At 47.4% G+C, this 27,435-nt stretch overlaps 1 protein-coding gene across 3 annotated transcripts in view; it reads right to left on the bottom strand.

The window, feature by feature from the left end:
- Window positions 1–27,435, bottom strand: part of DNAH9 (dynein axonemal heavy chain 9) — a 318,732-nt gene that overhangs the window by 278,470 nt on the left and 12,827 nt on the right. For 2 of the 3 annotated variants that reach the window (XM_032322974.1, XM_032322973.1), the window contains exons 2-9: window positions 24,501–24,697; window positions 22,591–22,749; window positions 21,384–21,514; window positions 17,693–17,904; window positions 15,977–16,210; window positions 9,464–9,631; window positions 7,741–7,857; window positions 1,496–1,646 (exon numbers count right to left, since the gene is read on the bottom strand). In XM_032322974.1, coding sequence (XP_032178865.1) covers window positions 1,496–1,646; window positions 7,741–7,857; window positions 9,464–9,631; window positions 15,977–16,210; window positions 17,693–17,904; window positions 21,384–21,514; window positions 22,591–22,749; window positions 24,501–24,697 — 1,369 coding nt within the window. Of the gene's footprint in view, window positions 1–1,495; window positions 1,647–7,740; window positions 7,858–9,463; window positions 9,632–11,945; window positions 14,977–15,976; window positions 16,211–17,692; window positions 17,905–21,383; window positions 21,515–22,590; window positions 22,750–24,500; window positions 24,698–27,435 lie in introns of those variants that run through there. The other variant, XM_032322975.1, reaches the window with a different exon arrangement.

Raw genomic sequence — 27,435 nt, 5'->3', positions numbered from 1 at the left:
TGAGAGGACGGGGTGCCCAGCCCAGCTGTGCTGCTCGCTGGCTTTCTGGCTCCACACCAGTGATTTTCTACCTGGCTTCGTGCATATCAACTGCACCTGTGGGGCTCTTTAGACCTACTGAGCCTCGGACCGGCCTTCACCTTTCTGACTTAAGAAATCTGGGTGGGGCCGGGTGGTCTATATTTTCTAAAGCTCTGGAGAGGAATTCAATTGTACATTCAGGGCTGGAAACCCCGGCCTTCAACAGGGAACGTGATCTCTTGGGACCTCAGGTTTTCTTTCTTTTTTTTTTTCACCTATAAAATGGGATTGATATCTTCCCTGCTTCATTTCCACAGTTTCTCTGAGAATTCACCAAGGTTAGGAGACAGGCCACGTGGACCGTGAGCTGCTTGACCAGGGTTAGTGCAGTCTGGATAGTCTGACTGGAAGCGTTTCTTAATGACCTCGCTAGAAAACCTGCTTATCCACAGAGTGATGCTGCTCCTCTCTTGCTTAAAAACCTTGGAAATTTTCCTGGTGCCTGAATAATGAGTTCCAGATTCCTAAATCTGGCCCCAAATTCCATGGTTCACCTAATCTCCCTCCACACACCTTGTTTGGCCATGGGCAGCTCTGACTGATCACCTTCCGCATCCTCTCCTTCGTCCTCTGCTTCAGAGGCCTTTACCACTTCTTCCTGGCCGTCCACTCCCCAGCCTCACAGGGCTCAGCTCAAGGTCACCTAGGCCACACGTGCTCCCTTGGATCTCTCAGCCACAAGCCATCTTATGTCATTATGGTTCTTCATGGGGCAAGTTGAGCCCTACTTCTGTTCTGCTCCGTGTTCTTGTTAATATCACTCATACCCGATGTGTTCCCTGAAGAGCCACCTTCCAGGATTAATTCCTTTATCCCCATCCTGGCCTGCCTCTCCTATAAGTGCTCACAAATGTGTCCTTCACCTAGCAAGGACTCGATAAATGTTTGTAGAGCTGAATTGGACTTGGTTTGACTTTCAATCACATAAGACAGGGCCTCTAAGAACTTCCATAAAAATGGAGAAATCACACTTCGGCATGGTGTCATCCTCTGTTGGGCTCCTGCTATTCCTTCCTCCAGAAGCATGGCGGCTATGGCCTTGGAAGGGATCAGAAACCTTCCTCGGGCATATAAAAATCTACTGTGGAACTGAACTATGTCGGAGATGAAGCAGCGTTGGCAGCACTAACCGAGGGTCAACTCCTACATCATGCTAAGCTCTCCATCAGAGGCAGGCAAGACCTCACTGCTCTGGGTTGGCCACCAGTCTCAGCCCCGGACACAAGGAAATGCACAGTTCCTTGAATACTACGATGACCTGAGATGGTCTGAAATTTCAAGCAAGAAGGTTTTTTGTTTTCTTGGAGAATATCAGGGATTCCCTTGTGGCCATTTCACAGATAGAAGCGGAGTGAGTTGCACCCTTCCTGGTAACACAAGTGTCCCCATCCAAATCTTCAGCCAACAGACCTACCATGTTCTGCCTCCTCCTGGATGCGCTGACTGTAGATGGCCCTCACCGTATCCAGGTCTTTAATGAACATTTGGATGAGCAGCAAGTATTTTTCAGAAGCATCCTGTGCTATAAGTGGTCTTTCCAGGAGTTTCCCTGCAATGTCCAGCAGCTGCAGAAGAGGCAGAGAGAGAAAAAGAAATAGTCACAGAGTCAACCTTTCTAAGGCTACATACATCCTGTGTCTTGGCTTTTCCTTCATATAGCCGCCAACAGAAGAGGATCAAAAATTGTTATTGTGACTGTATCTATAATTATGAATGGGTTGAGAGTGATAGTGTGCCCCCCTCTCTGCTTTTTTTAAAAAATATTTTATTTATTCATTTGACAGAGAGAGAAAGAGAGTGTGTTCAAGGTGGGGAGGGGCAGAGAGAGAGGGAGAAGCAGGGAGCCCCACATGGGGCTCGACCCCAGGACCCTGAGATCATGACCTGAACTGAAATCAGACGCTTAACTGACTGAGCCACTGAGGCCCCCCTCTCCTTTGTTTCTAATGGGGAAGGAGTCCTGTCCGCTAATTTAGATGCTGAACTCGGATGTGTTGAGAGACTCTGAGTAAAGGACCAAACAAAGAGAAAACCAAAGATGTCAGAAAGGTGAAGTTCTCCATTAAAAAAAAAAAGAAGAAGAAGTAAAATAGAGGTGGAGGGTGAAGATGGAGATGAGATGAAGAAGCTAAGCAGGCTGGGTATTGGGGAGAATGTGGAAGGCTAAAATCTGAGGGTTGGAACAAGAAAAAAGTTTCAGAGAGAATGAATTCTGGAAGTAATTTCTGGAATGAGTTCAAATGCTTGGAAAGGAATCCTACTAGTGTTCCCATATGAGGTAGGGAGCCACACTATTTATAAAAGGTTGTGAGTATCTGTACTCAGTGGCTAACGAAGCCTGGCATGCTGGGTAACCTGGTATCCTAGGATAGCGCAGACTCACCCTTCTGAGGTTTGAGCCTCTTCTATGATTGTCCCACCAGTCATTAAAGCTACCTGAGGACATTTCCAGTGACTGGAAACTTATCCACTTCTCAAGGAAGTTCATTCCACCTTTTAATAGCTTTCAGAAATCTCTCTCTTCCACTGAGCCAAAAGCTGTCTCCTGTTAACTGCCGCTGACCAGTCCAGGTTCTAATCCTTAAGCCTTTACAGAGTGAGTTCCTTTGTAGTTTATAGAAGGTCGATCATGCGCTACAAAAGTGTCAAGTCACCCGATATGTCTCAGTCAGAACTCTCAGTATGCCACCATTTGTGTACTGCTCATCCGAAGCCACCTCCCTATTCTTCCATCTTGCTCCTGCCCTGCAATGGAGGGCAAGAGTACAGTCTTCTCATTCTAGTTGCTAGTAGCTGACTCCTATAACCAGTTACTCGCAGGGTTTGGTCCAGCTTGAATCAACTGGGCAGCACTGGTTAAATAGCATGGTGCAAGAGTCAAGGATTCAGGTGGCAACCACAGTAGACTTCTCCACTTTTAATGGCCACCCTACTGCTAAGGCCCAAAGACAGTGTTCCAGAAGAAACCCTTAAAAAATTTATTTAAGTAATCTCTACACCCAACATAGGGCTCAAACCCATGACCACAAGATCAAGAGTCGCATGCTCTTCTGTGGGAAAGAGAAACCAAAAGTAACAAAAACTAGAAAGGAACAGAGACAATCTACAGGAATAGCAACTTTATAGGTAATAAAATGGCACTAAATTCATCTTTCAATAATTACTCTGAGTGTAAGTGGCCTAAATTCTCTAATCAAAAGACACAGGGTATCAGAATGGATAAAAAAATTAAGACCCATCGATATGTTGCTTACAAGAGGCTCCTTTTAGACTCAAAGACTCCTCTAGATCAAAAGTAAGGGGGTGAAGAATCACTTATCATGCTGATGGACATCAAAAGAAAGCTGGAGGAACCCCACTTATATCAGACAAACTAGATTTAAGCCAAAGACTGTAATAAGAGATGAAGAAGGACATGATGTCATAATAAAGGGTTCCATCCAATAAGAATATCTAACGATTGTAAATATCTATGGATATTAACTAACTTAGGAGAAGCCAAATATAAAGTCAATGAGTAACAAACTTAAAGAAACTCATAGATGATAATACAATAACAATAGGGCATTTAACACCCTCCTCACAGCAAAGGACAGATCATCTATACAGAAGATCAACATGGAAACAAGGGCTTTGAATGACACATTGGACCATATAGACTTCACAAATAAATTCAGAGCATTTCATCCTAAAGCAGCAGACCACACATTCTTTTCGAGTGCACATGGAACATTCTCCAGAATGATCACACACTGGGTCACAAATCAAGACTCAATGATACAAAAAGATTGAGATCATACCATGAATATTTTCACACCACAACACTATGAGACTTGAAGTGAACCCCAAGGAAAAATTTGGAAGGACCACAAAAACATGGAGGTTAAAGAGCATCCTACTAAAGAATGAATGGGTCAACCAGGAAATTAAAGAAGAATTTAAAAAATACATGGGAGCAAATGAAAATGAAAACATGACAGTCCAAAATATCTGAGATCCAGCAAAGGTTGTCCTAAGAAGGAAGTGTTCTGCAATACAGGCCTTCCCCAAGAAGCAAGAAAGTCTCAAAAATACAACCTAATTTTACACCTAAAAGAGCTGGAAAAAGAACAGCAAATAAAGCTTAAGCCCAGCAGGAGAAGGGAAATAATGGAAGATTAGAGCAGAAATCAATGATATAGAAATCAAAAGAACAGTAGAGCAGATCAACAGAACTAGGAATGGGTTCTTTGAAAGAATTAACAAAATTGAAAAACTCCTAGCCAGACTTATGAAAAAGAAAAGAGAAAGGACCCAAGTAAATAAAACACTGAATGAAAGAGGAGAGATCACACCAACACTGCAAAAATATAAACAATTAGAAGAGAATATTATGAGCAATTATATGCCAACAAATTAGGCAATCTGGAAGAAATGGATAAATTCCTAGAAACATATAAACTACCAAAACTGAAACAGGATGAAATAGAAAAATCTAAACAGACCCATAACCAGCAAAGAAATTGAATCAGTCATCAAAAATCTCCCAACAAACAGGAGTCCAGAACCAGATGACTTTCTAGGGGAATTCTACCAAACATTTAAAGAAGATTTAATACTTATTCTTCTGAAACTGTTCCAAAAAATTAAATGGAAGGAAAACTTCCAAACTCATTCTATGAGGTCAGCATTACCTTGACTCTAAGACCAGACAAATACCTCACTGAAAAGGAGAATTACAGAGACCAATATCCCTAATGAACAGGGATGCCAAAATTCTCAACAAGATATTAGTCAATCAGATCCAACAGTACACTAAAAGGATTATTCACCACGACCAAGTAGGATTTATTCCTGGGCTGCAAGGGTGGTTCAACATCCAAAAGTCAATCAGCATGATATACCACATTAATAAAAGAAAGGACAAGAACCATATGATCCTCTCAATTGATGCAGAAAAAGCATTTGACAAAATAGAGCCTCCTTTCTTGATCAAAACTCAACAATGTAGGGGTGGAGGGAACATACCTCAACATCATAAAGGTCATATTAAAAAGACCCACAGCAAATACCCTTCTCAATGGGGAAAAACTGAGGGCTTTCCCCTTGAGATCAGGAACATGACAGAGATGTCCACTCTCACCACTGCTGTTCGACATAGTACTGGAGGTCCTAGCCCCAGCAATCAGCCAGACAACAAAAAGAAATTAAAAAATATAAAATAAAAAGTAAAATCCTGATAGGCAGAGAACTAGTTGAATTTTCATTCTTTGGAGACAATATGTAGAAAACCTGAAAGACTCCACCAAAAAAATTGCTAGAATTGATAGAAGAATTCAGCAAAGTTGCAGGATATAAAATCAATGCACAGAAGTCTGCTGCATTTCTGTACACCAACAACGAAGCATCAGAGAGAGAAATCAAGGAATCGATCCCCTTTACAATTGCACCCAAAAGCATAAGAGAGCTAGAAATAAACCTAACCAAAGAAGTAAAAGATCTGTGCTCTGAAAACTACAGAACACTTATGAAAGAAATTGAGGAAGACACAAAGAGATGGAAAAACATTCCATGCTCATTGGAGCAACAAACAATGGATTGGAAGAACAAACATTGTTAAAATGTCTGTACTACCTGAACCTTGAGGTAGTACACTCTACGCACTCAAAGCAATCCCTATCAAAATAACACCAGCATTTTTCACAGAGCTGGAGCAAACAATTCTAAAATTTCCATGAAACCAGAAAAGACCCCAAAGAGCCAAAGGAATGTTGAAAAAGAAAACCAAAGCTGGTGGCATCACAATTCCAGGCTTCAAGTTCTATTACAAAGCTGTAGTCATCAAGACAGTATCATATTGGCACAAAAACAGACAGATCCAAGGGACAGAGTGGAGAATCCAGAAATGGACCCTCAATTGTATGGTCAACTAATCTTCAGCAAAGCAGGAAAGAATATTTGATGGAAAAAAGTCTCTCTTGAACAAATGGTGTTGGGAGACTTGGGTAGCCACATGCAGAGGAATGAAATTGGACCACTGTCTTACCCCACACACGAAAATAAATGCAAAATGGATGAAAGACCGAAATGTGAGACAGGAATTCATTAAAATCCTAGAGGAGAACCTAGCAACCTCCCTGACCTCAGTCGCAGCAACTTCTGACTAGACATGTCTCCAAAGGCAAGGGAAACAAAAGCAAAAATGAACTATTGGGACTTCATCAGGATAAAAAGCTTCTGCACAGCAAAGACAACAATCAACAAAACTAAAAAGCAACCTATAGAACAGGAAAAGATATTTGCAAATGTCTTATCAGATGAAGGACTGGTATCCAAAATCTGTAAAGAACTCATCAAACACAACACCCAAAAAGCAAAAAAAAAAAAAAAAATCTAGTCAAGAAATGGGCAGAAGACATGAACAGACATTTCTCCAAAGAAGACATCCAGATGGCCAACAGACACGTGAAAAAGTGCTCCACATCACTTGGCATCAGGGAAATAGAAATCAAAACCACAATGAGATACCACTTCACACCAGTCAGAATGGCCAAAATTAACAAGTCAGGAAATGACAGATGTTGGCGAGGATGTGGAGAACGGGGAACCCTCTTACATAGGTTGGGAAGGTGGGAAGGCAAGCTGGCGCAGCCACTCTGGAAAACAGTGTGGAGGTTTCTCAAAAAGTTGATAACAGAGCTACCCTATGACCCAGCAATTGTGTATATACCCCAAAGATACAAATGTAGTGACCTGAAGGGGCACGTGTACCCGAATGTTTATAGCAGCAATGTCCACAATAGCCAAACTATGGAAAGAGCCCTGATGTCCATGGACAAATGAAGGGATAAGAAGATATGTGCGTACACATGTGTGCACACATGCGCGTGCACATACACACACACACAATGGAATATTACTCAGCCGTCAAAAAAACGAAATCTTACCACTTGCAATGACATGGACAGAACTAGTGGGTATTATGCTAAGCAAAGTAAGTCAGAGAAAGACAAATACAATATGATTTCACTCATATGCAGGATTTAAGAAACAAAACAAGTGAACATAGGTGAAGGGAAGGAAGACTAAAGTAAGATGGAAACAGAGAGACAAACCGTAGGAGACTCTTAACTATAGGAAACAAACTGAAGGCTGCTGGAGGGGAGGGGTTGAGAGGATGGGGAAACTGGGTGACGGGCATGAAGGAAGGCACTTGACGTAATGAGCGCTGGGTGTCATATGCAACTCATGAATCACTAAATTCTACCCCTAAAACCTACCCCTAAAACAAATAATACACTATGTAAACTAACTTGAAATTAAATAATATTAAAGTGGGGAAAAAAGAAAAAAAAAAAAAAAGAGCTGCAAACTCTTCTGACTAAGCCAGCCAGGCACCTCCGGAATAACTCTTTTGAAATGTATTTTTATGTTGTTGTGTTTCTACAAAAGCATTCATAATCAACCTGAGAAGCCCAGTTCTGTCCAGTCCTTTGCCCTCACTAGTTTACCCACAGTACTACTGGATTGACAGGAACAATTGTTCTCTGCAAGGAACAAAACAGTGGGAAGAGGATCCTTTCCCTCCTCTGCTAGGGTCGGAGACTGGAGACTGGAGCAGAGACTGGAGCACAACAGCACCCCCCTACTTACCCCACCACCACGTCCTACTGCACAAACCTTAAAAGCGTGCTCCAAACCGGGGGCATCATCAAAGGCTTGACTGAAGATAGTTCCCAGTCTTCGGTCAAGATCTTCTACTCTCTGGTTAAATTCACACACGTCGTTTTCAAATTCCTGAAGAGGACAGAAGACAAACATGATCTCCTCCAGTCCACTCCCACTTCGCTCTTTACTAAAACCTCTGTCCTTGAGTTGGCTATTCCAAGGATTTGTTGTAACTTTCTTTTCTTTTTTTTTAAGATTTTATTTATTTATTTGACAGGCAGAGATCACAAGTAGGCAGAGAAGCAGGCAGAGAGAGAGAGGGAAGCAGGCTCCCCGGTGAGCAGAGAGCCCGATGTGGGGCTCGATCCCAAGGCCCTAGGATCATGACCTGAGCCGAAGGCAGAGGCTTTAACCCACTGAGCCACCCAGGCGCCCTTGTTGTAACTTTCTAAACTTCACATTGGCATTGCATACTTTTTGCTCATGCAGACAATTACCCTGTTATTGCAGTTTTGTTTTCCTAGACCCTAGGCAAAAGGGTAAAGTGAGTGGGATGGGAGGTTGGCACTGTGTCACTGTCTCTCCGGGCTCCTCTCCTACCTCCTGAAGCCCCAAGGCCAGCTCATGCCGCCCCAAAGTCCACCACCCCGGCAGCACAGCCCCAGCAACAAGGTTAGCCTATCATTACCACCTACGCTCCTCCCGTCCTCAACTCAAAATCCTATTTTTTTTTTTTTTTAGTGTAAACAAACTAATCTGGCCATGAGAAGAAAAGCAAGCTAATTAAACGAATACCCACGATTTCTTCTAGGTACACTTTAATTGGTTAGGGACGGCAGCTAGCCATTGTTCCTCCCTTTGCTAAATTTAGCAAATAAAGTTACAAGACACCCAGTTCAATTTAAATTTCAGATCAACAGTGAATATATATACATATATTTTGAGGGTAAGCACGTCTCAATTATTGTATTTTATTGGGCAGCCCCAAGTGTGTTCTCTTCCTAGAAGGTACCAATTTCCCAAGAAACTTGGTTAACTCAAAGCTCTGATCTGCGCAATCATTACCTGTGATTATGGCTTTCACAACACTGATGCGTATTCTTACAAAAAGACAAAGAGAAATAGAAAAGCATAGCAGTTTTCTCCCTCAGAAACCCAACCACACTAACACTGTAGTGTGTTTCCCTGTGCATGTAAGATGTGGTGCGTTTATTTTATCATTTGGTAGGAAACACACGGTATATATCCTATTTTGTTACCTGTCCCCCCACCTTTTTTTTCCCCCCATACTTCAGATTCGTGGAATTTTAGAAAGGGATATTTTCTGGGTTTGGCCAACTAATCCCCCACTGTTGGAAGGTGCTCACAGCAGATTTCTGCTAAATTTCTTTCTCCTCTTCCCCTCCTGTACTCTTGCAATTCCTTTCCCCGTAACTCACCACTCCCTTCCCAGCATTCCATTCCCTATTTCTGTACTGACCCTTCTGCTTTTTTCCCTGCTGCAGGCTTGGACCCACAAGTCTCAGATGTCCCCAGGCTGCAGGTGACAGGTGGGCTCCTGTGTCCTTGATCCTGCCTACTGCAACGCTGGCCTTCTCTTCCTCTAGAGGACTCCCTCCGGAACCAGGGCCAAAGGAAATACACAGGGAAAATGCGTGTGAACACCCAGACCTTCCCTCCTGGAGGCATCTGAGAAAGAGAAGAAAGCTTGCAAGTTAGCCTTTCCAAGCCTCACCGTGCTCTGGGGGTCCAAGCAGTCATAGGAGGACTCTGAGAAGACCCCGTACATCTCTTGAAATCTGTCGTACATTTGCTGGACCTGGCGACTCAGGGCATTCCCTCTTATGCCACTAAATTCAAGCTTTCCCAGTTGGTGGAAATCCAGGGTTGTCTTCAGGAGATCCTGCAGGGAAAATGCACAAAATAGTTAAAATGGGAACAACAGAGGCGCCTGGGTGGCTCAGGTCATGATCTTGGGGTCCTGGCATCCAGCCCCACATCGGGCTTCCTGCTCATCGGGGAGTCTGCTTCTCCCTCTCCCTTTACCCCTCCCCCTGCTTGCACTGTGCTTCTCTCTCAAATAAATAAATAAAATGGTTAAAAATAAAATAAAATACTAACAATAGTAGCAGCAGCAGATAATACTCACAGTAGTGCTGGGAAGGGCTAGAAATCACTGGGGTGGTGGTTGCTTAGGAAAATATGAAGGTGATTAGTATTGGGACCTTAGTATTAGATTGGTTTGTACAAACAACTCTTGGTGAAACTCACCAACAAGGCAAAGAGAAAGTACACATAAATAAAATTTGCACAAACCAAAAAAAAAAAAAAAAAAAAGAAAAAATCAAATTTATGCTTCAGACTCTTTCTGTGTTCTCGAATAAATAATAAAACTTAACAACATTATTTGCATGATTGGTAGCTTTCCTTCTGATTTAAAAAAAAAAAATCCATTTCAATGGGAGCATGTTGTCCAGTTCTAGAAGGACAGCAATCTTAGGGGATATTGACAGAAAGCGGATCCTCCAAACAGTCTGGAGGACAAGCTAAGGTGGAGACACCACCACTCCCAGCATCCACTCCTGCCAGGAAAAGTCAAGTGCAGGGTGTTCTTCCAAGTGTCTGCAGCCACGGCACCCCATGTGGCCAGCTGGGTGGCGGGGGGGGGGGGGTGGATGGGGGGGGCAATCATGTGACATCTCTGTGTCGGGTTTCTTCATCTGTAACAGGGTAGCAATAATGGGAATGAAATAAGTCAGTGCTGGCTTAGGATTTAGGCCAGTGCCTGGTACGCACTTAATACATGGTATGTATTACTGTCCCTGTGGTAGTTGATATGGCCATGTCCCGGCCGTGCTCAGAATTAAGTGACAGGTGGACAGCTCAGAGCCTCGGGCAGGAACCCCTCCTAAGGCCCCAGAAGCTGCTTCGTCTGACAGGAGCCTCCAGAACACGCTAACATGACAGACTGCATTTATCTCTCATGAATTCTGGTCTGAAATCACAGAAGCTACAAACCAAGACTCTCCCCTTACAACTTCCAGTGTAGGCGCCTGAGTGTAGGCACATGTCTCTCTTTGACAAGAGAGACAATGATAGCCTTTGGGTGGTTTTGGGGTCTTCTACCCTGAAGGAGATCGAAGGGCAAGTACACGAAACACTGTGTCACAGGGGAGAAAACCCAGAGGGTCCTGGTTCCACTCCGGGAACTCTCTGCTGCCAGAGACTCCAGGTGGCCAATGGCCGCCGCTGCCGGTTCACCAGTCAGCCCAGTGAAAGCCTGCCCAGACTCCTTTCTCTCGTTGGGACACCAAGACCTGCAACAGAGACAGGGGCAGCGGGAAGTGCTAAGATGGGGCTGGTTTGCCCTGCGTTACCAGGAGGGCACCCTGAAGGCTGGAGCAGCCCATTGAACAACCCTTGTCCTTGGCTATGCTCAGGCATGTTCATCAACAAGCAGCTTGAGTCGGGGAGGAGAGAAGCAGAGAGAAGCAGCCATGGAGAAGGAAGACCTATGCCTGGACCAGGGGCTCTTTCTTGCCTGTGATGGTGGGAAATGGGGCAGACTTTATGTAAAAACATGGTTCAGGGATGCCTGGGTGGCTCAGTTGTTAAGCTTCTGCCTTTGGCTCAGGTCATGATCCCAGGGTTCTGGGATCAAGCCCCCACTTCACCCTCCCTGCTCAGCGGGGAGCCTGCTTCTCCCTCTCCCACTCCCCCTGCTTGTGTTCCCTCTCTCGCTGTGTCTCTCTCTGTCAAATAAATAAATAAACTCTTTAACAAAAATAAAAAATAAAAATAAAAACATGGTTCAACTTTACATACAGGGAGGAAAACAGAAATGAATTTGATTTAAATGAAATTGACTTAAGTAGTAAATCAAATCATTCAAGAAGTGCTTAGTTGTAATCAGCGTGATAGGAGAAAGGTGTTTGTGCTATGGAATATCACCTGGGTACTTATCTTTCCTAATTCCGCGGAATTTCTATTTCAATTTTTAGGAAAATACTCTCTAACCACGTTAAAAGGCAGATGCATCCCGACAGGTTTGATGACATCAGAAAACTAGATGGTATTTTGTGGCACTATTTTAGTCTCAAGCCTACTTGAAGCATGGTCTCGGGTCCCAGAAATACCACAGTATCTTCTGCCCCTGGGAGTCCTAGACGCCGAAGAAACATTTGTTGAATAGAAAACTGAATGATCTGTAAACTCACACTCAGCTACAACAGCTCTGGGAGACGGTGACAGGTCGGCAGAGAACCTAAAAACCAGGGACTCCAGAGCAATTGGAGCAAATAAGAAAAATTAGAGAAGAGAAGCACATTAAGTAACATGGTGAGACGGCCATTAAGTGTCTGAAGGTGCCTCAGTCAAGGGCAAGGCAGACCCCAGGGTGGTCCTCCTCAGAGGGCTGAAATAAGGCAAATGAGGGAAGAGGACAAAAAAGCAGATTTGGCCTCCACTGGCAGGTTGCACTTGTAACACATCCTGCACTTGACCCTGCTGACCTACCCCAAAATGGCAATTTCACGTGGTTCCACTTAATAAAACAAAACAGTCTCGTGCCGAGAAATGCTGGACTATATATAGAACGGAGCGGTAAGAGAGATGGTGAGCTCTCCATCACCGCATGGCTTTTCGAAGAAGTCTGACATCAGAGACGTCGTAGAGAAGGTTCCTGAATCAGGCGGAAAGTTGTCTCCCAACTGTGGAACAGACATTGTGGGATGGGGACTATGACTTTGATTCTTAACATATCTGAATGCCAGTTCTTTCTGTTGTTTATTTAGACGTCCTCGCAAAACAGATAAAAGGTTAATTCAAGCCAATATGAGGCTTAACTGATGCTTAAAAATATCCTAGGACTCAAAGGCCCTGGGTCCCCCCCCAACCCTGGTCTACCATTTCCCAGCTACGCAGCTTCAAGCAAGACACCCAACATCCCTAAATGAACCTTACCTCCCCGTGCACACACCACGTGGTTCGCTACCCCCTGACACGTCAGTGGGGCTTCTGCGTGACACGGTGAGTGCCTTGGTGTGACGTCCATATGCGGTGGCCACTGTCATGCGTTACCATCACGCTGATGTCACTAGCTCAGGGTGGTGGGTAAGAGAGGTCCAAGGGCTGATAGACAGCTCCCGGCCGGATCCCCCAAAGAGCATGGGGTCCCAGGCAGCGGACCGGCTGCTTGGGTCCTCTGCAACGACTGAGCAACCTTTAACAGCGGCGATGGGGGGCAGGGCTCCATTTGTACCATGGCCTGTGAGGTGTGGACTTGAAAGCGGGAATGATGACCAAACCCCACAAACACAAGCCTGGTCTCGAAGGAGAGGTCACGCCACCCATCTTAAAAGAAATGTCTCCAGAATTCATTAAGGGAGAGCACAAAGCAGGCATTCATGGATGAAAATCTTGAAAGGTCGTTGGGTGAAAGACTGTTTTCTTTACCTTTCGACAGAGGCCAACCTTATGTAGCTAATGGTCTCCTACGTGGCCACATGCTCGGGCCGGCTGAAAGGGAAGCCGCCCCAATTAGGCTGGGGAGAAGGAGGCAGCAGAGCGGCTGCAGATGGTGGAAGGAGCCGAGGAACGCGGTGCACATTAGGTCAGCTGATTACCTCTCCCCCTGCTAATCACCTCGCATAAAGCCTCAGCAGGAAATCATTTTGTCTCCAAGTGAATCACAGCTTTACAGCAATTTGATCATGAAAGAAGGGAGGGTTCTCTCCAAGCCGCTTTGGACATTGTGGGTAGGGAAGAGGCTACAGGCAGAAGCAAACGGAAGGGGAGAGGGGAGGAGGGGGAAGGAGAGGGAGGGTCTGCCACCTCCCTGCAAGGAGGGCACAAAAAAGGAGCCGAGCCCCATGTGGGGTGTGTGCGCATGTGCCTGTGTGTGCACTAGAGCCCCAAACAGGAAGGCAGGGTGACAGAGGGAAGTCAAGAGGCAGCCAAGCCCCTCTTTTCCCCTTTGAATTTTGACTGTTGCAATTGCGAAGATTTTATATATTTTTGATATTTCCTTAGGAAGTCATAAAGTCAAAGAAAGAAGACCCTTTCACGGAAGGGGGGTGGTTTATAATTTGACCCAAATGATTTATTTTTAAAAAAGAGTTAGGGATCAGGCAGTAGACATTGGGTACAAAGAGGCAGAATCGAGAGTATGAGGGCAAATGAAAGGCACAAAATCAGTTCCAAACCCTCTCAACGCAGGGAGGGAAGCAGGGCAAGAGGGACCGGGCCCTTCGGAGCTCCCTGGGAGATTTACAACTTTGCTGGAGAGGTAATAAATGCCAGCCAAACCTCCCTGCCCCATGTGACCACGGGCACGTGACCCTACCAGTCATACTTAGTAAGGGCACTGGTACCCAGCCCGGGCTGGGTGTCGGTTGCCCACCAGAGCAGGAGGTAGGCTCCTAAAACACGTTGGTTCTTGATTTTCTTGTGCTTCCTTTCCCTCCCCCAGGACTGGCTCCATCAGAGATCAGCTGTATCCCGGTTGGGAGGAGGAGGAGGGGGAGAGGGGGAGGACGTTGGTAACCTGAGAACACAATCCCTCTGCTAGCTCAGACCTGCCCACTCTGCACAGCAATTTACAGCCCCCCCAACCCCCTCCTCGCCCAGCCCCCAACTTTTGTTTCAGCAGGTGCCCAGAGGGAAGAGGCCATCTGCACAATAGAACTTTCTTGTGCCAAAGAGCAGGGAGAAAAGCAATACAAATCAGAGGGGAAGAAATCCAAGGGAATGAGGGAGATGAAAAACCAGGCTTTTTACAACATAACCCGGGCCATGGGCATGCGGAAGAGTAAAGGTACGGATGTCATCTTGTTAGCGTGGTATTTTGTATTTGTTAATTCTTGCCATCCACATCTCGGTGGCCACATATTAGAAGGGCAAGATGAAGAAGGCGAGGTTCATGCTAATCTCGCTGAAGAGAAGCAGATTAATCCCATTTCAAACAGGCATTGATCACAGAGATACACAGAATGTTAACTACAGGGCCCCGTGAAACACGCTCCCAGAAGATCCACAGCCCTGTGTCCTCTGTGCTGAGCCGAGCAGAGAAGCGATGGGGGAGCCAGAGGGCAAGGGGATGAGTCAGAGTGAACGTTAGGGAGAGGAAACTTGGAAGAGGGGAGGAAATGCTAACACAGGGGGAGGAGGCAGCCACACGGGAAGGAAGATCACAGAAAGACAGGGTGAACAGAAAGGTAAGGAAAACAAAACAGAAAGAACTAACAGAAGGGAAGGAAGAGGAAAGGAGGGGGTGGCATCTGACCTCAGAGCGGAGAGGCAAGCCAGAGCTAAGGACAGCAGACTCAAGCGGTCGGGGGCGGTGGGGGGACGAAGCAGGAAGACACCGTGGGACAACATTGAAGCCATCCTCTAATTAAAGTGGGGGCAACTGTTTTTCATGCCTCTGTGCCCTTGATTCAGAAAGGAAGACCAGCCTGGAGCACTCCTATGAGGGTAACGACTCCAGGGAGCTCCTGTTTCCTGAAGACGCCCAGCACACAGGATGCCCTATTGTTACCATACCATCTATATGCAAAGTCCCATCATTAGCATGTGTGCCCAGGGCTAGAGGCAGGGCATGCTCTCCTTCCTTTGGAGGGGGAGCTAGGGCGGCTGCAGGGCTGGAAAGCTGGGGTGGGGCGGGGCGGGGGTGGGGGTGGGGCGGGGCGGGGTAGGGGGGTTTGGTACGGCGCTGGCTGGTATCCCACCCAGGTCCCCATGCTGGGCAGGTTGGAGCCCAAGTGTTCCTCCCGAACAGATGAACAGACAGGAAGAGGTTGATCGCAAGAGGGAGACAGAGCAGCAGGAGGCACTTAGGATAAAGGAGATGTCCATTATTTGTTCTCTCCACCATCCAGTGAAGCATTTAAGGTGTGCTTCATGTAAGATCTAGCTTCTGGCTTTCTCCCTTAGACACTCTCTCCATCTCTAGGCCCTTCCCCATCTTTCCCTGGAGAAATCCTTCTCCAGTTTCAACTCGTGTTTCCTCTAGAGCTCCCCACTTTCTCAGAGCCCCTCTGAATTAGGGGGCCCTCTTTCCTGTTCCTGGTTAACACACCCAATTCACGTTTATCGTGACATGTAATATCTTCTCCCCACCCCCAAACTGACGTTCCCTGATTCTGTGACTGTCCTTCTTTGGATCTCCTCCACTCATCTGCCTGCCTCCTCCTGCTCTTGCTTCCTGCTGAGTCCAGCCGGGAGCCTGACCGTGAACAAGAACACCCACCTGCACCATGAGCAGCCGCCCCAGGAAGCCGTCCAATCGCTCGAAGACCAAAGAAGACTGGAAATCCCACTCCCGGACCTCCTGGTTCTCCTTGAAGTAAGTGCGGAGATGCTCCCTTCTGTCCTGAAAGCCCTGCTTGAAGCAGCTCAGTGTGTCCACGGCCATGTGCAGCTTCCTCTGACTTTCCTCCGCCTCACTTCTCAGGAGGCCCTCCGGGCGGAGGTAATTAGAGGCCTGGAATGCAAACAGATCGGGGATGCTGAGTATACAAGGGTGCAGGGCACCCTACAATTTTTGCCCATTCCCCCCAACTCTGAGTGGAATAATTGGCCCAGCGGTACTTTCCAGAAGCAACCTCTAGGAGACCTTCTAGCCCTGTCCTCAGTTCAGCAGGTGGACTGGGACCTGGGCTCAAGCCACACTGTCTGGGACTGGGTCAGGGATGGGCAGGTGCCTGAGCAGAGGAACCACCATGAACTTCGGTGGGGCCAGCTGGGGCTGGGGGACGTGTTCTTCCCCGGGTGTTCTCTTGTGACTAATATAGTCAAGTAATTCAAAAGCAAGAATTCTTTGAGAACGTGTTTCCAAGAGCCTTGAACCTAGAAAGCTAGGAAGCTGAATCAGGACAGTCGCCTTTACCACCACCAGGCAGGGCAGAAATGACCACGTCCTGGTGACATCATCTGAGCCTTCCTATGGGCCGGGACTGAAGCCAGCCTGGCCTCAGGCTTTTGAGGTACGTGAACCGATAAATTATCTTTTTGTTGATGCTGGTTTGGGTTGGGTTTTCATATCCTTCCAATCACAAGAGTCCTGGATGATGAACAGGCAGCAATGGAAGAATGCTGGTCAAGCAGTCAAGCAACAGCTTCCAGTCCTGGATTGGGTGATCTTTGATGACTTAGTTAACCTCCTAGAGCCTGAGCTCATGTCGTTAAATGTTGGTAATAAATTAAGGCTCTTCCTGCCCATCTCATGGGATTCATCTAAGAATGGCCAAGGTCTTGAATGTCACAGCACCTGGCAGGCTGCAATGGGCTTTGCAGATGTTAGTTGTTACCAATCACTCTTTACATATGTTCACCGTGTTCTCACAGCTCCTTAGAGGTAAAAGAAGCCAATTTGGGAGGCAGATCACTCAAGCCTCATTACGGTCCCAAGTTCAGTTTATAGGCAGAACAGCCTGAGGTTTGTGCTGTACTGGTTGGTGTTGCAGCGGAGTCCCTAAGAAGGAGGAGGAGTGTGGAGCATGAGGTCTTTGTAGCTGAGTTCATAGCGCATGGAGGGCATGGGTGCACTGGATGCAGACAGGTCCTCTTCTTTTGGCCATTGCACAGTGGGGAACATGAGACGCACAGAGCAGGTAAGTTACTTGCCCAGGCACACACAGCAAACAGGTGGTGAGGCAAAATTCGTCACAAGGACGCCTGGCTCTGGAGGCAGGATTCTTAACTGCTGGGCTTTGCCGCTGACTGTGGGCACAGAGCCCTAAGGGTGAAACTCACCGTGCCCACTCTTTGCCTGACCCCAAGTCGTGGGCAGTGGGCGCAGGAAGACTGGTCTGCCCATGTATACCAGCACTACCGAGGACACCTCTGTGACTTAGCGGCGGTGACTGTAAAATAATCCTTTGGACCATAATTATTTTCCTGCCCTGAACAAAGTGCCTCCTTTACTCTTCCCTGGGACTCAGTGTCCCCCCTTCCCGGGGCTGACCTGCTGGATAAGGAGGTTGCAGATCTCCTGCAGTAGCACCGTGAGCCGCCCCGGGGAGCGGTAGGACTTGCAGGTGACCCAGATCAGACAGACCACGTGGAGCAGGGGCTGCAGCCGTGGCTTCACCTCGGGAAACTCCAGGCTCTCCAGGAGCTCCAGGTGGCGGGAGAGTGGCTTCAGGTGCACTTGGATGTCCCGTGCCTCTGCCAGAGCTGGAAGGGATTGAAGATGGTCACCTTCCCTGCTTGGGGCTCATACCCACCCAGGGGAGCCCAGGTGCCTGGGACTGAAGATCTGCAGAACAGTGGCTAGAATTTCTGGGCAGCTGAAATAATGGTCTGGTGAGACTCTCTGACAAAAGTCCTGTATCTGGGCTTCTGCCTGGCTCTGCTAGCCCCATTCCAGTGACCAGTGTTAGAAGGTATTCTGCTGCTGCTAGATCAGAGGCCATCCAAAGTAGATGACAAGGGACAAGTTTTAGAGTCAGAAGGCTCTGCCTTCAAATGCGAAGGTCTGAACACGGCACAAAAAGAACGCATACACCATCAGCACAGCCTCTGGACCAGAGCAGGTACTGCATAAAAGGTAATGTTGAGATGAGTATTTGCTAATAATTGTCTCAGTGAGCTGGTACCAAGGAGCAGTCACAGGGAATAGAGAGAGAGAGCACAGACTGACTACGGCAAGGTTTTCAAAGCCAGAGGAGTCTCCCACCATTTCCTTTGAACACAGCCAAGGAAAGGGAGGTGCCTTTCATTAGTGGCCTTGTGGGGACTGAGGGGGAAAGGAGGAAACCCAGTAAGTGTTACAGACTAATTCTGCAGATTGACTGAGAGGAAATGCAAAAGCCCCTTGAACAAAACTGATCTGGAAGGGGGGGCATTTATAAAGCCTGGCTCTTTCCTGGACAGAAAATCAGACCGTATCACATGAGACCAGATGGTCTCAGGTTATATTGTGGTGGTGAAGCTCTTCATCCTAAAGGAAGCTCAAAATAGACACTCTTTCATTTCAGTATGCTAGGCATTGTTCTACTCACTAGACATAAACCATCTCATTGCAAACCCTGTGTGGTAGCTTTTTTACTCCCACTTTACAAGGGAAGAAATCAGGGGTGCCTGGGTGGCTCAGTCGGTTAAGCATCCATTTTGGCTCAAGTCATGATCTCAGGGCCGTGAGATCGAGCCTCACGTCAGGCCTCATGCTCAGTGTGGAATCTGCTTGACATTCTCCCTCTCCTTCCGCCCCCCCACCCATGCTCTCTCTTCCTAATAAATCAATGGATCTTAAAAACAAAGAAACAAGGGAAGAATCAAAACCTACATACCTTGCCTAGGGCTTTTCCTCCAAGAATCGGCCAGCCCTGCCTAGCTGAGCCAAAGCAAGATCACCCCAAGTTGCAAGGTTGAACCCTGGCGTGATGTCCATGGGGCTCACTCCACCATGAGTTGTCAATGTGTACATTTATACCTTATATCCCAAGTGGGAAGTCGTACGCGAATCAAGTTTTCGAAAATCCAGTACTGTGAACTGAGCGGGGAGTGGGGAGAACATCAGGACCACTGTGTGGGAGTGGGGGTACGTGCCTCCATCAGCTGTGCTAACAGGCACTACTCTAGCTTTCATACGCACCGTGAGAGAGGCGGCCAAGGACACAGGGCCAGAGAAGTCTTCTCTTTAGGATATCTTTAAAAAAAAACAAACCCTCAATCCTTTAATCCTATAAGTAGGCTTTTCCTGGATTTTTAAGGGCACGGTATTTGAGGGTTGGCTCACCCAGTCCCGGGCGCCATCACAACTTGGCTACAAGGCAGGTGAAGAAAGAAACATACAACGTTAAGCTCACGCCTCTTGAAAACTGGAAATACAAACAGCCAGTTGCACGGGGATGCCCAGTGCTTGGCTGGTCAGTCGTTGACAAAAGGCTCTTCAGGGACAAAAGCCTTTATGCCTGGTGGCCTGAGATGAGACCTGTCCTGCAGGAACCCGTTGCTTCCCGGGGCGCAAGGGTCTTCATGTCCAGTTCCACTCTGGCAATCTTGTCCCTACTCTATTGCCTCGACCCTTTTAACCTCCTTCCCTTCTCACCGTTTTCCAGTCCGTGCCCACCGATCCAGGAATATTTTCCTCTCCCACCCCTCCGTCCATCACTGAGCCAAAGAGCTGCCCTGATCATGACCAATATGAGTAACACACACAGTAGGTCCTTCTAGGTTCAAGGAAGACAGATGCTCTGAAATTAGAAATGGGAAGCTCAATTGCTCAAATTCAAATTAAATTAGAAACGGGAAGCTCAAAAGCTCAAAAAAAGCTCTAAAATCTTTTTAAGACCAATTTTGAGTTGTTATTTTAAAGTCATCTCTACACCCAATGTGGGGCTCGAGCTTACAACCCTGAGATCAAGAGTCGCACGCATCACCAACTGAGCCGGCCGGGCGTCCCTCCAAAATCTTTTTATTCTCAGAAGACCCCATCAGAATTTCTGACCATGCCTTTGCCTAACTGCTATCATCAAAATCCCTTTGGGGTGTCTCCCACGATCATCTCATACCAGGAGTGATGCACACCTGCTTTTGGGGGACCCCCCTCCCATTTGAACTGAAGTATAAACTGGGGACAACTATTGATTTTCCCCTGGGACACAAAATCTCTCAGTGAAGCAATAAATGGGGGCCCCAAGAGGGATCTCATTCCGAGCCAGCTTTATGTGCTGGCTGTCCAATGTCTATGGTAAGATTTTAGGGCCCAAGAGGACCTCGAAGACTAGCCTCTTATGCCAGCTTCTCCTCTGTTATTCAGTGTATGTTAAGAACACCACCACTGGCACCTTTATTCCTTTAGCTGAGGGGTTTCCAAATCCTATGCCATGAGGAGGAGATGGTGGGGCAGGGCCAACAATGGGTCTGGATGCCAGACACGCCCCTCTGTAAAGGACCAAATGTGCTTGATTAGGTTTATATTTTGGACTTCCGTAGAAAGAGAAATGATAGAGGAAAAAAATGTTGGAAAAATCACTGCCTGGATTAAGCTTAAATCTCATGACATTGCGAACATCTTCAAAAGCCCATTCTGACCTCCAAGGCTGAGGAGCTAGAGGAAGTTTGATAGGAGAAAGGAAAGAAGCAAAGTGCCCGGACAAGGGGAGAAGGAGCCCTAAAAACCTTTACCTCCACCTAATTATAGACTTTGCTGGCTTGGCAATTTTGACAACGGCCGATCTTGTCTGCGGCTCCGGCAGCTAGTAAATCGCAGGCCCATCCAAGAGCAGGAACAGAAAAAGCAGAAGGGAGCTACAAACACCGGAGAGCCTTCTCAAGGAGCTAGGGGCAGAGGGAGCTGCATCCCAGAGGTGAGACTCCAACATGCACAAGACGACTTCTACTATATCATCTCACAGTGGCCCAGGGAAGCCCCCGCCAGAAGACTGTATGCCACAACCGTGGTTACATGCTAAAGCCCAGAGAGGTTAGGTGACTTCACTGAGGTCAGAAAGCACTTGCAATGCAAACTGAGCCCAAGGGTCCTGCTTTCCTACTCCCAGATTTCATGTTCTTGCTGCCAAGCTTGAGTGGGTCAGGTTGGAGGGTTTTAAGAACGGGAAGTTGCGGACATCAGTGAGAGGAAGATAACTTGGCGCAAAATAGGAAACTGGCCTCTGATGTTATGTGGGAAAATTCTGGTGGGTTCTCACCTGCTTGGACATCTCTGAACATGGCTTGGAAAGCCGGGAAGTAGCTGCTCTGAAGCTTGTCCAGGAGCCTCGCCATGCCCCTTCCCTTTACGGCTCTCAGTTGATCATAAATGTATTCCAGATCCTCAGACCTGCAACATGGGGGAGAAGGGTGAGTCCAGGGTACCTGGGCCACGCCATGATGACCCACCCTCGGGGAGACAGAGAGGAGCCCTGCCTCCAGCTGCTCCCAGAGAGGCTGGCTCCAGCCCTGCGGAGCAGGGCATCTGTTCCTAGAACAATGAGAGCAAAAGCCAGAGTTGGGGACCTGGGTTCAGAGGGGCAGCCCTAGGAGGTAGCAGCAGGGTGCACTGCTGTGACCATCTGGTGGCTCAGAAGCCTGGCAGCTGGAGGTCATTAGCTCTGGCAGTCAGGTTTGGGGCGGGCGACGGAGGTGTTGTCAGAGCACAGCTGCTGGAGAAGGGCTCCTCAGCAGGTCAGAGGAATGGTCAGAGATGGGACAAGAGGACAGGACATCTCAGCACGGAGGCACAAATGGGGCTGGAGCCCGACAGTCATGCGCACTCATGTGACACAGACATGCTCTCCGTTCAATGCCAGGATAGGATCATGGGCCTCAAACAGCTTTCTGTGTCCATTGGAGTAAAGGATTAAGCAGCACAGTGATAAAGAGAAGCAAGGAAGGGTGGGAAGGAGAAGCAGCAACAGTTGGGTCTTTCTGGAATCCCGTGGGGCTGGGACACCGTGGAGAATGGGCTCTGCAGCCCTCCTGATGATTGGCTGGGACCCAGGAGAGGCCATTCTGCAGGCAGCCAACTGTCCAAACCCCTCTCTCTTTCTCCAGATCCTTACAAAAATGTGTGTGCATGGAGCTTTGACTGTCCAAGGAGAAGGGAGTAGTAGAGCAGAAGAAATATACAAGAGAGACTTCATTAATTTTACATTTGGTCGAAAGAACCTTTGAAGAAATGGCAGAAAGCAGAATGAGCTCCAGAAAGGAGGGGGGGCTATTAAAATTGTAGGAAAGGGTGTATCCTCCAGTGGGTAGGAAACCCTGAGCTGCCTGCCCAGCCCAGGGATGATGAGAAACAGCTGGGGGTAGGACCACACTCTGGGGCTGCCTGACCACCACACCCCCCCCCTCCGCCCCACCAGGCCACTGTCCTCTGGAAGACATCTACGCCCCGGGATTGGAGCATGGGCCTACCTGTTCTTCCAGAACTCCAACTCCGCCTTGGGGGTGGGCCTCTCCCCTTGCAGGAGGGGCTGGAAAGACTTTCTCTTGAGCACCAGCTGGACCTGGCGGCTCCATTGGATCACGGCCGACTCAAGGGCATAGATGATGGACTTATCGGTACAATCCCAGCTGTGAAAGACAAAACGATTCTCTCGGGATGTAACTTGGCATATCCCCCTGGCAACAGAATTCCAAGTCTTGTAAAAAATAGGTGGGAAAGTCTACCTCAGCCAGGCATCTGAGCTTTCGTTGGATGACAGGGGGTTCACCAGTATCCTGAAGACTAATCCCGCTGGGCCTTTCCGTCAGTGCAGAACACACTGGACAGAAGATACCCGCATGGCCATCCAGTCCTCGCTGGAGTACCAACCATGTTAGGGAGCTCCCTACTTGACCTAGTGGTGTGATCCTTAGTAGATCAGCCCATCCTGGGAGAAAATCTGGCTTGGCACCGAACCACATCTGTCCTCCGCCTGTTCCCTCATTTGGTCTTAGATCTGCCTTCTGCAGCAAGAGGAGGGAGGCTCCATCCTCCACAAGGCAGAACACTGGCCATCTGGACACCACGGGCAATTTCATGATGTCCTGGCTTTTCCAGAATGCTGAAGAACCAGCATCCCCCGTCGTACAGCTTTCCCAAAATAAGTAAGTAAAGAAAACTCAAGGTATGTTGGAGGGGATGAAGGATCTGGAACCACTTTGGTGGTCTTGCCACAAAGCCTCCATGGGACACAAGTGACACAAGTGACACAGAGAGAGAATCCATCAGCCGCATTCTCCTACCCGACACCCACCTTCGCTTAATTTAATTAAATTCATATTTGCTGAGCGGTGATACGGCCCAAGTGATTATGGAAGGTATTGAAAGGAGAAGATACGTACCGCCCTGAAATACAATCCAGCCTTCTGGGAAATTATCAAATTTGAACAAAGCGAGACCAACCCTGCGATGATTATATACCCACGCGCTGAATGTTATTATGTTAAAATATAAAAGGGACAGGAAAAGGGTAATTTGAATTTATTTATTTCGAAAATTGAATATTTTTATTAAACCACATTAGGTTTTCTAGTTAACTGGGAAATTGCTTCAAATTATATATGTTGCCAATTACTTCCAAAGGCAAAAACTCATTACAAAGTACATTGGCATCCCGTGCGTTACTTTTTCTCCAAATCAAATCACGGGCCCTGAATATCTAGTGGAGATGACAGTGAGTTTGCAAACTCCTGGAAGTATGGCAGACCATGTGCGCGCAGCAAGGTGGCCTGTTGCCCCAGACAGAAGTGATGGATAGAAGATAAAAAAATATGTATCATTTAGATACACAGGCTGTCTTAAAAGAAAAAAAGGGAGGGGGATCCCTATGGGTCAAAAACAAAACTATCTCAGAGCTGACTTCAAGTCTCCATGAAGCCATGTTTGTTTCTGTTTGAAAAAAAGAGAAAAAATCCCCAAGACTGGACAGAAGCCTCAAGCAGCTGGGGGAGCAGGGTGTGAGATGTATTAAGAGCCAGTTAGTTCCGTGACATTATGTGCTGAGTAGGTACTGGGAGGAGGGGCGCTGTCTCCCCCACCCCCGGCCCTGGGTCCTTGCCAATGATGAGCCACTGTCCCCATACGCAGGATCCTGAAATCAGTGTGGCTGTTCTCAGCCCTGAAATAATTCTGTTAGACTTCAGACACTTTGGGGGCAGGGAATGGGGTAAGCGTGGTGATCAGCAGAACACACACAGTCCAGGGATCATGGCAAAGGGGCTTGTGTGTGGCACGAGGAGATGTGCAGAGTCAGGAACAGCAAAGTTGTTAAGGACACATTCCGATAAACCAGCGGCTCCTGTGTCGCAGAGCCCCAGATGGCCGGGCTGGTGTTACTTACACGGTCTCACTCTGAGAAGCCGCCAACTCGAGTTTTTCTGTGCCCACTGGGAGAGGCAGCAAGGTTTTCCCCTTCACATGCTCGAGAAGAACCAGGAGGTCGCACTGGAGGCTGTGCGCGTGCCGCTGGACATCCAGGCGGACCACATGGGGCCAGTCAAGGTGATTCTTCTCGTTGGCCAGGATGGGGATAACCACCTGGAACAGAGGTGCAGGGGGGCAGCAAAGACGGGCCTTCTTCTTTGGACACTTTAAAGAAGGACTATTTGAGAAAGGTTCAGAAACTGTTTTGCAGGTTCCTGTGCTATAGGGCTGCCTACTAAGAACCAAGGTTCTAGGCTGCCTGGATATCTGGTAAGACTGGAGGGTCACGGATAGCCTACCTGCCAATTTCCCTGGCCGCCCATCTCCTGGGGACGAGGTCCCTTAGCCAAACATGCCTCCTCATTAAGGGGACAGACGTGGCTGCTATTTCTGAGTCCCAGGCTTCTTTCAACAAGTCGATCGCATCCTCCCACAGGAGTCAGTGGGCATCCTAGCCTCAGGATGCCTCCCAGCTTGCCTCGCATAGCTTCCGGTTTTTCATTGTTCCCAAGGGCAACCTTCGAACACGGCAGCCTCCTCTGAGGGGTGACTATGGGTAACGAATAATCTGCTGTCAGTCTCATCAGTCCAGAACTCTTGGGCAGGGGCCCCTCCCTCATTAATGGGGTGAGTAAGAGGTGATTGAAACTGCCACGGGAGCTGGAGGCAAAGCAGAGGACAAATGAAGGTAAGGATGTCCGTCTGTCTGCAGGAGGCAAGACGGGCACCTTAAAGAAGTAAACAAAGGTGAGGATCTTGAATCTACCTATAGAGTGAACATCAACTGGGGTTTTGGCCATCTGGCATAGTTCCTCTTATTTTTTGTTGTTGGTACTCATTTCTGGATCCAGCAGTGGGACATGAACAAATCTGAGCCCGTGAGAGGGGGGTCAAAGTCTCTCATCGGAACTTTTTGATGAAGGGAACGTTCTCTTTTCTATTAGTTTGGAAAACTGTGGCCATCCTGTTACCCTATGGAGGCTCAGAATAGGGTCAATACAGGAGGAGACAGTTCCCAGATGGAGAAAGACCAAATCTCGTGACCTCATTTGAGCTCCTGAATCAGGCTGCTCTCGAATTTGCTGAGCTACTTTATCTTTGTGTAAAGATTTTTTTTAAAAGATTTTATTTTATTTTATTTATTTGACAGAGATCACAAGTAGGCAGAGAGGCAGGCAGAGAGAAAGAGGGAAGCAGGCTCTCTGCTCAGCAGAGAGCCTGACGTGGGCCTTGATCCCAGGACCCTGAGATCATGACCTGAGCTGAAGGCAGAGGCTTTAGCTGAGCCACCCAGGCACCCCTTGCGTAAAGATTTTATGTATTTATTTGACAGAGAGAGAGTGCAAACATGAGCAGGGGGAGGGGCCGAGGGAGAAGCAGACTCCCTGAAGAGCAGGGAGCCCCATGCAATACAGAGCTTAATCCCAGGACCTTGGGATCAGGACCTGAGCCAAAGGCAGATGCGTAGCTGACTGAGCCACCAAGGTGCCTCTGAGTTACTTTCCATGGAGGTTTTGATCACTTGAAACTTAAAAAGTTGTAGTTAATATAACTTACTAGGAACCTCTGCCTGTCAAATCTCACAGCTAAGGGAAAGGAATAGTGGAATGAAAGAAATACTGGAAAAATAAAAAGATGATCAGGAAATGTGGTAATTGAGTAAGTAATGGAAATAAAGACTCGTTTGGTTTGTTGGGTTCTATATAGGACCAAAAAGTCCACGTGGCTATGAAACAGAGCACCTGAACCCAGCAGGAGAACTCTAGGAGGCTGACCTTTGCCCAGTGCATCTGGAAACAGTCTCTGAACTGAGAACTTACAAGGACAGTGGACAGAGAGTGCCAACAGAGAAAATGTTACAAATCGAGTTCTGCTCATTCATGACAAAAAAGGACACTCTTAGACCCAGGGCAAGAGGCCTAACAGGAGAGGAAAGGAATATTCCTAGGATCTCAAAGGCAGGGGCTATACCTTATCTGGTCTTTTAAAATATTTATTTATTTTAGAGAGAGGACACAAGCAGGAGGGGCAAAAGGAGAAGGAAAGAGAATCTCCAACAGACCCTGGGCTTCATCTCATGACCCTGAGATCATGACCTGATCCAAAACCAAGAGTCAGATGCCCAACCAACTGTACCCCATAGGTGCCCCTTATCTGGTTTTTTTATACCCAGCGTCCTCTGTAGGGTCTGGTGTGTAGGAAAGAAAAGTGGTAAGTGCGCTTGGGGTTGGATTTTTGAGGGCTTTGGGTGATAGAAAAATAATGAACATGAACTTTCTATGAAATGAAAAGCTATTCATTTATTTGTTCAATGAATATTTATTGAGCGTCTACTATGTGCTAGTCATGGTGTATGTGTTGGGAGGGTGTATCAGTGAAGAAATTAGACAAGGATGCTTGACCTCATGAAGTTTGTATTTCAGGAGAGAGACAGTCAATAAACAAAACATTCTGCAAAATTAAATTAATTAGTGAAGCAGATGAGCAGAGGACTGTGGGCAGGAGAGATTATAATGATAAATGGAGGGATTAGTGCAGGCCTCACTCACAAGGAACATTTAAACAAAGGTGGGAGGACAGGGAGAGTTCTGCACAGATCCTTGGGGGAAGTATATTGCAGAGAGAAGGAACAGCCTGTGCAAAGGCCCTGAGGTGGCAGCATGTCTAGTGTGATAAGGAGCACCGTGGAGGTCCATGAAGCTGGAATTGAGAATGAGAAGATTAGAGGTCAGTAAAAGGGGATGGATCCCATGCAGCGCTGCCTATGGGATTTTGATTTTTAACCTCAGAGGAATGGAAATCATTTAAGGGTTATGAGCAAAGGGAGTAAAATTGTCTGCCATCTTTTTTTT

The sequence above is a fragment of the Mustela erminea genome, chromosome 18 (assembly GCF_009829155.1).
Source record: "Mustela erminea isolate mMusErm1 chromosome 18, mMusErm1.Pri, whole genome shotgun sequence".
Taxonomy (NCBI): Eukaryota; Metazoa; Chordata; class Mammalia; order Carnivora; family Mustelidae; genus Mustela; species Mustela erminea.
Note: the sequence above shows the minus strand (reverse complement) of the source record. Positions and strands in the feature narration are given on the sequence as shown.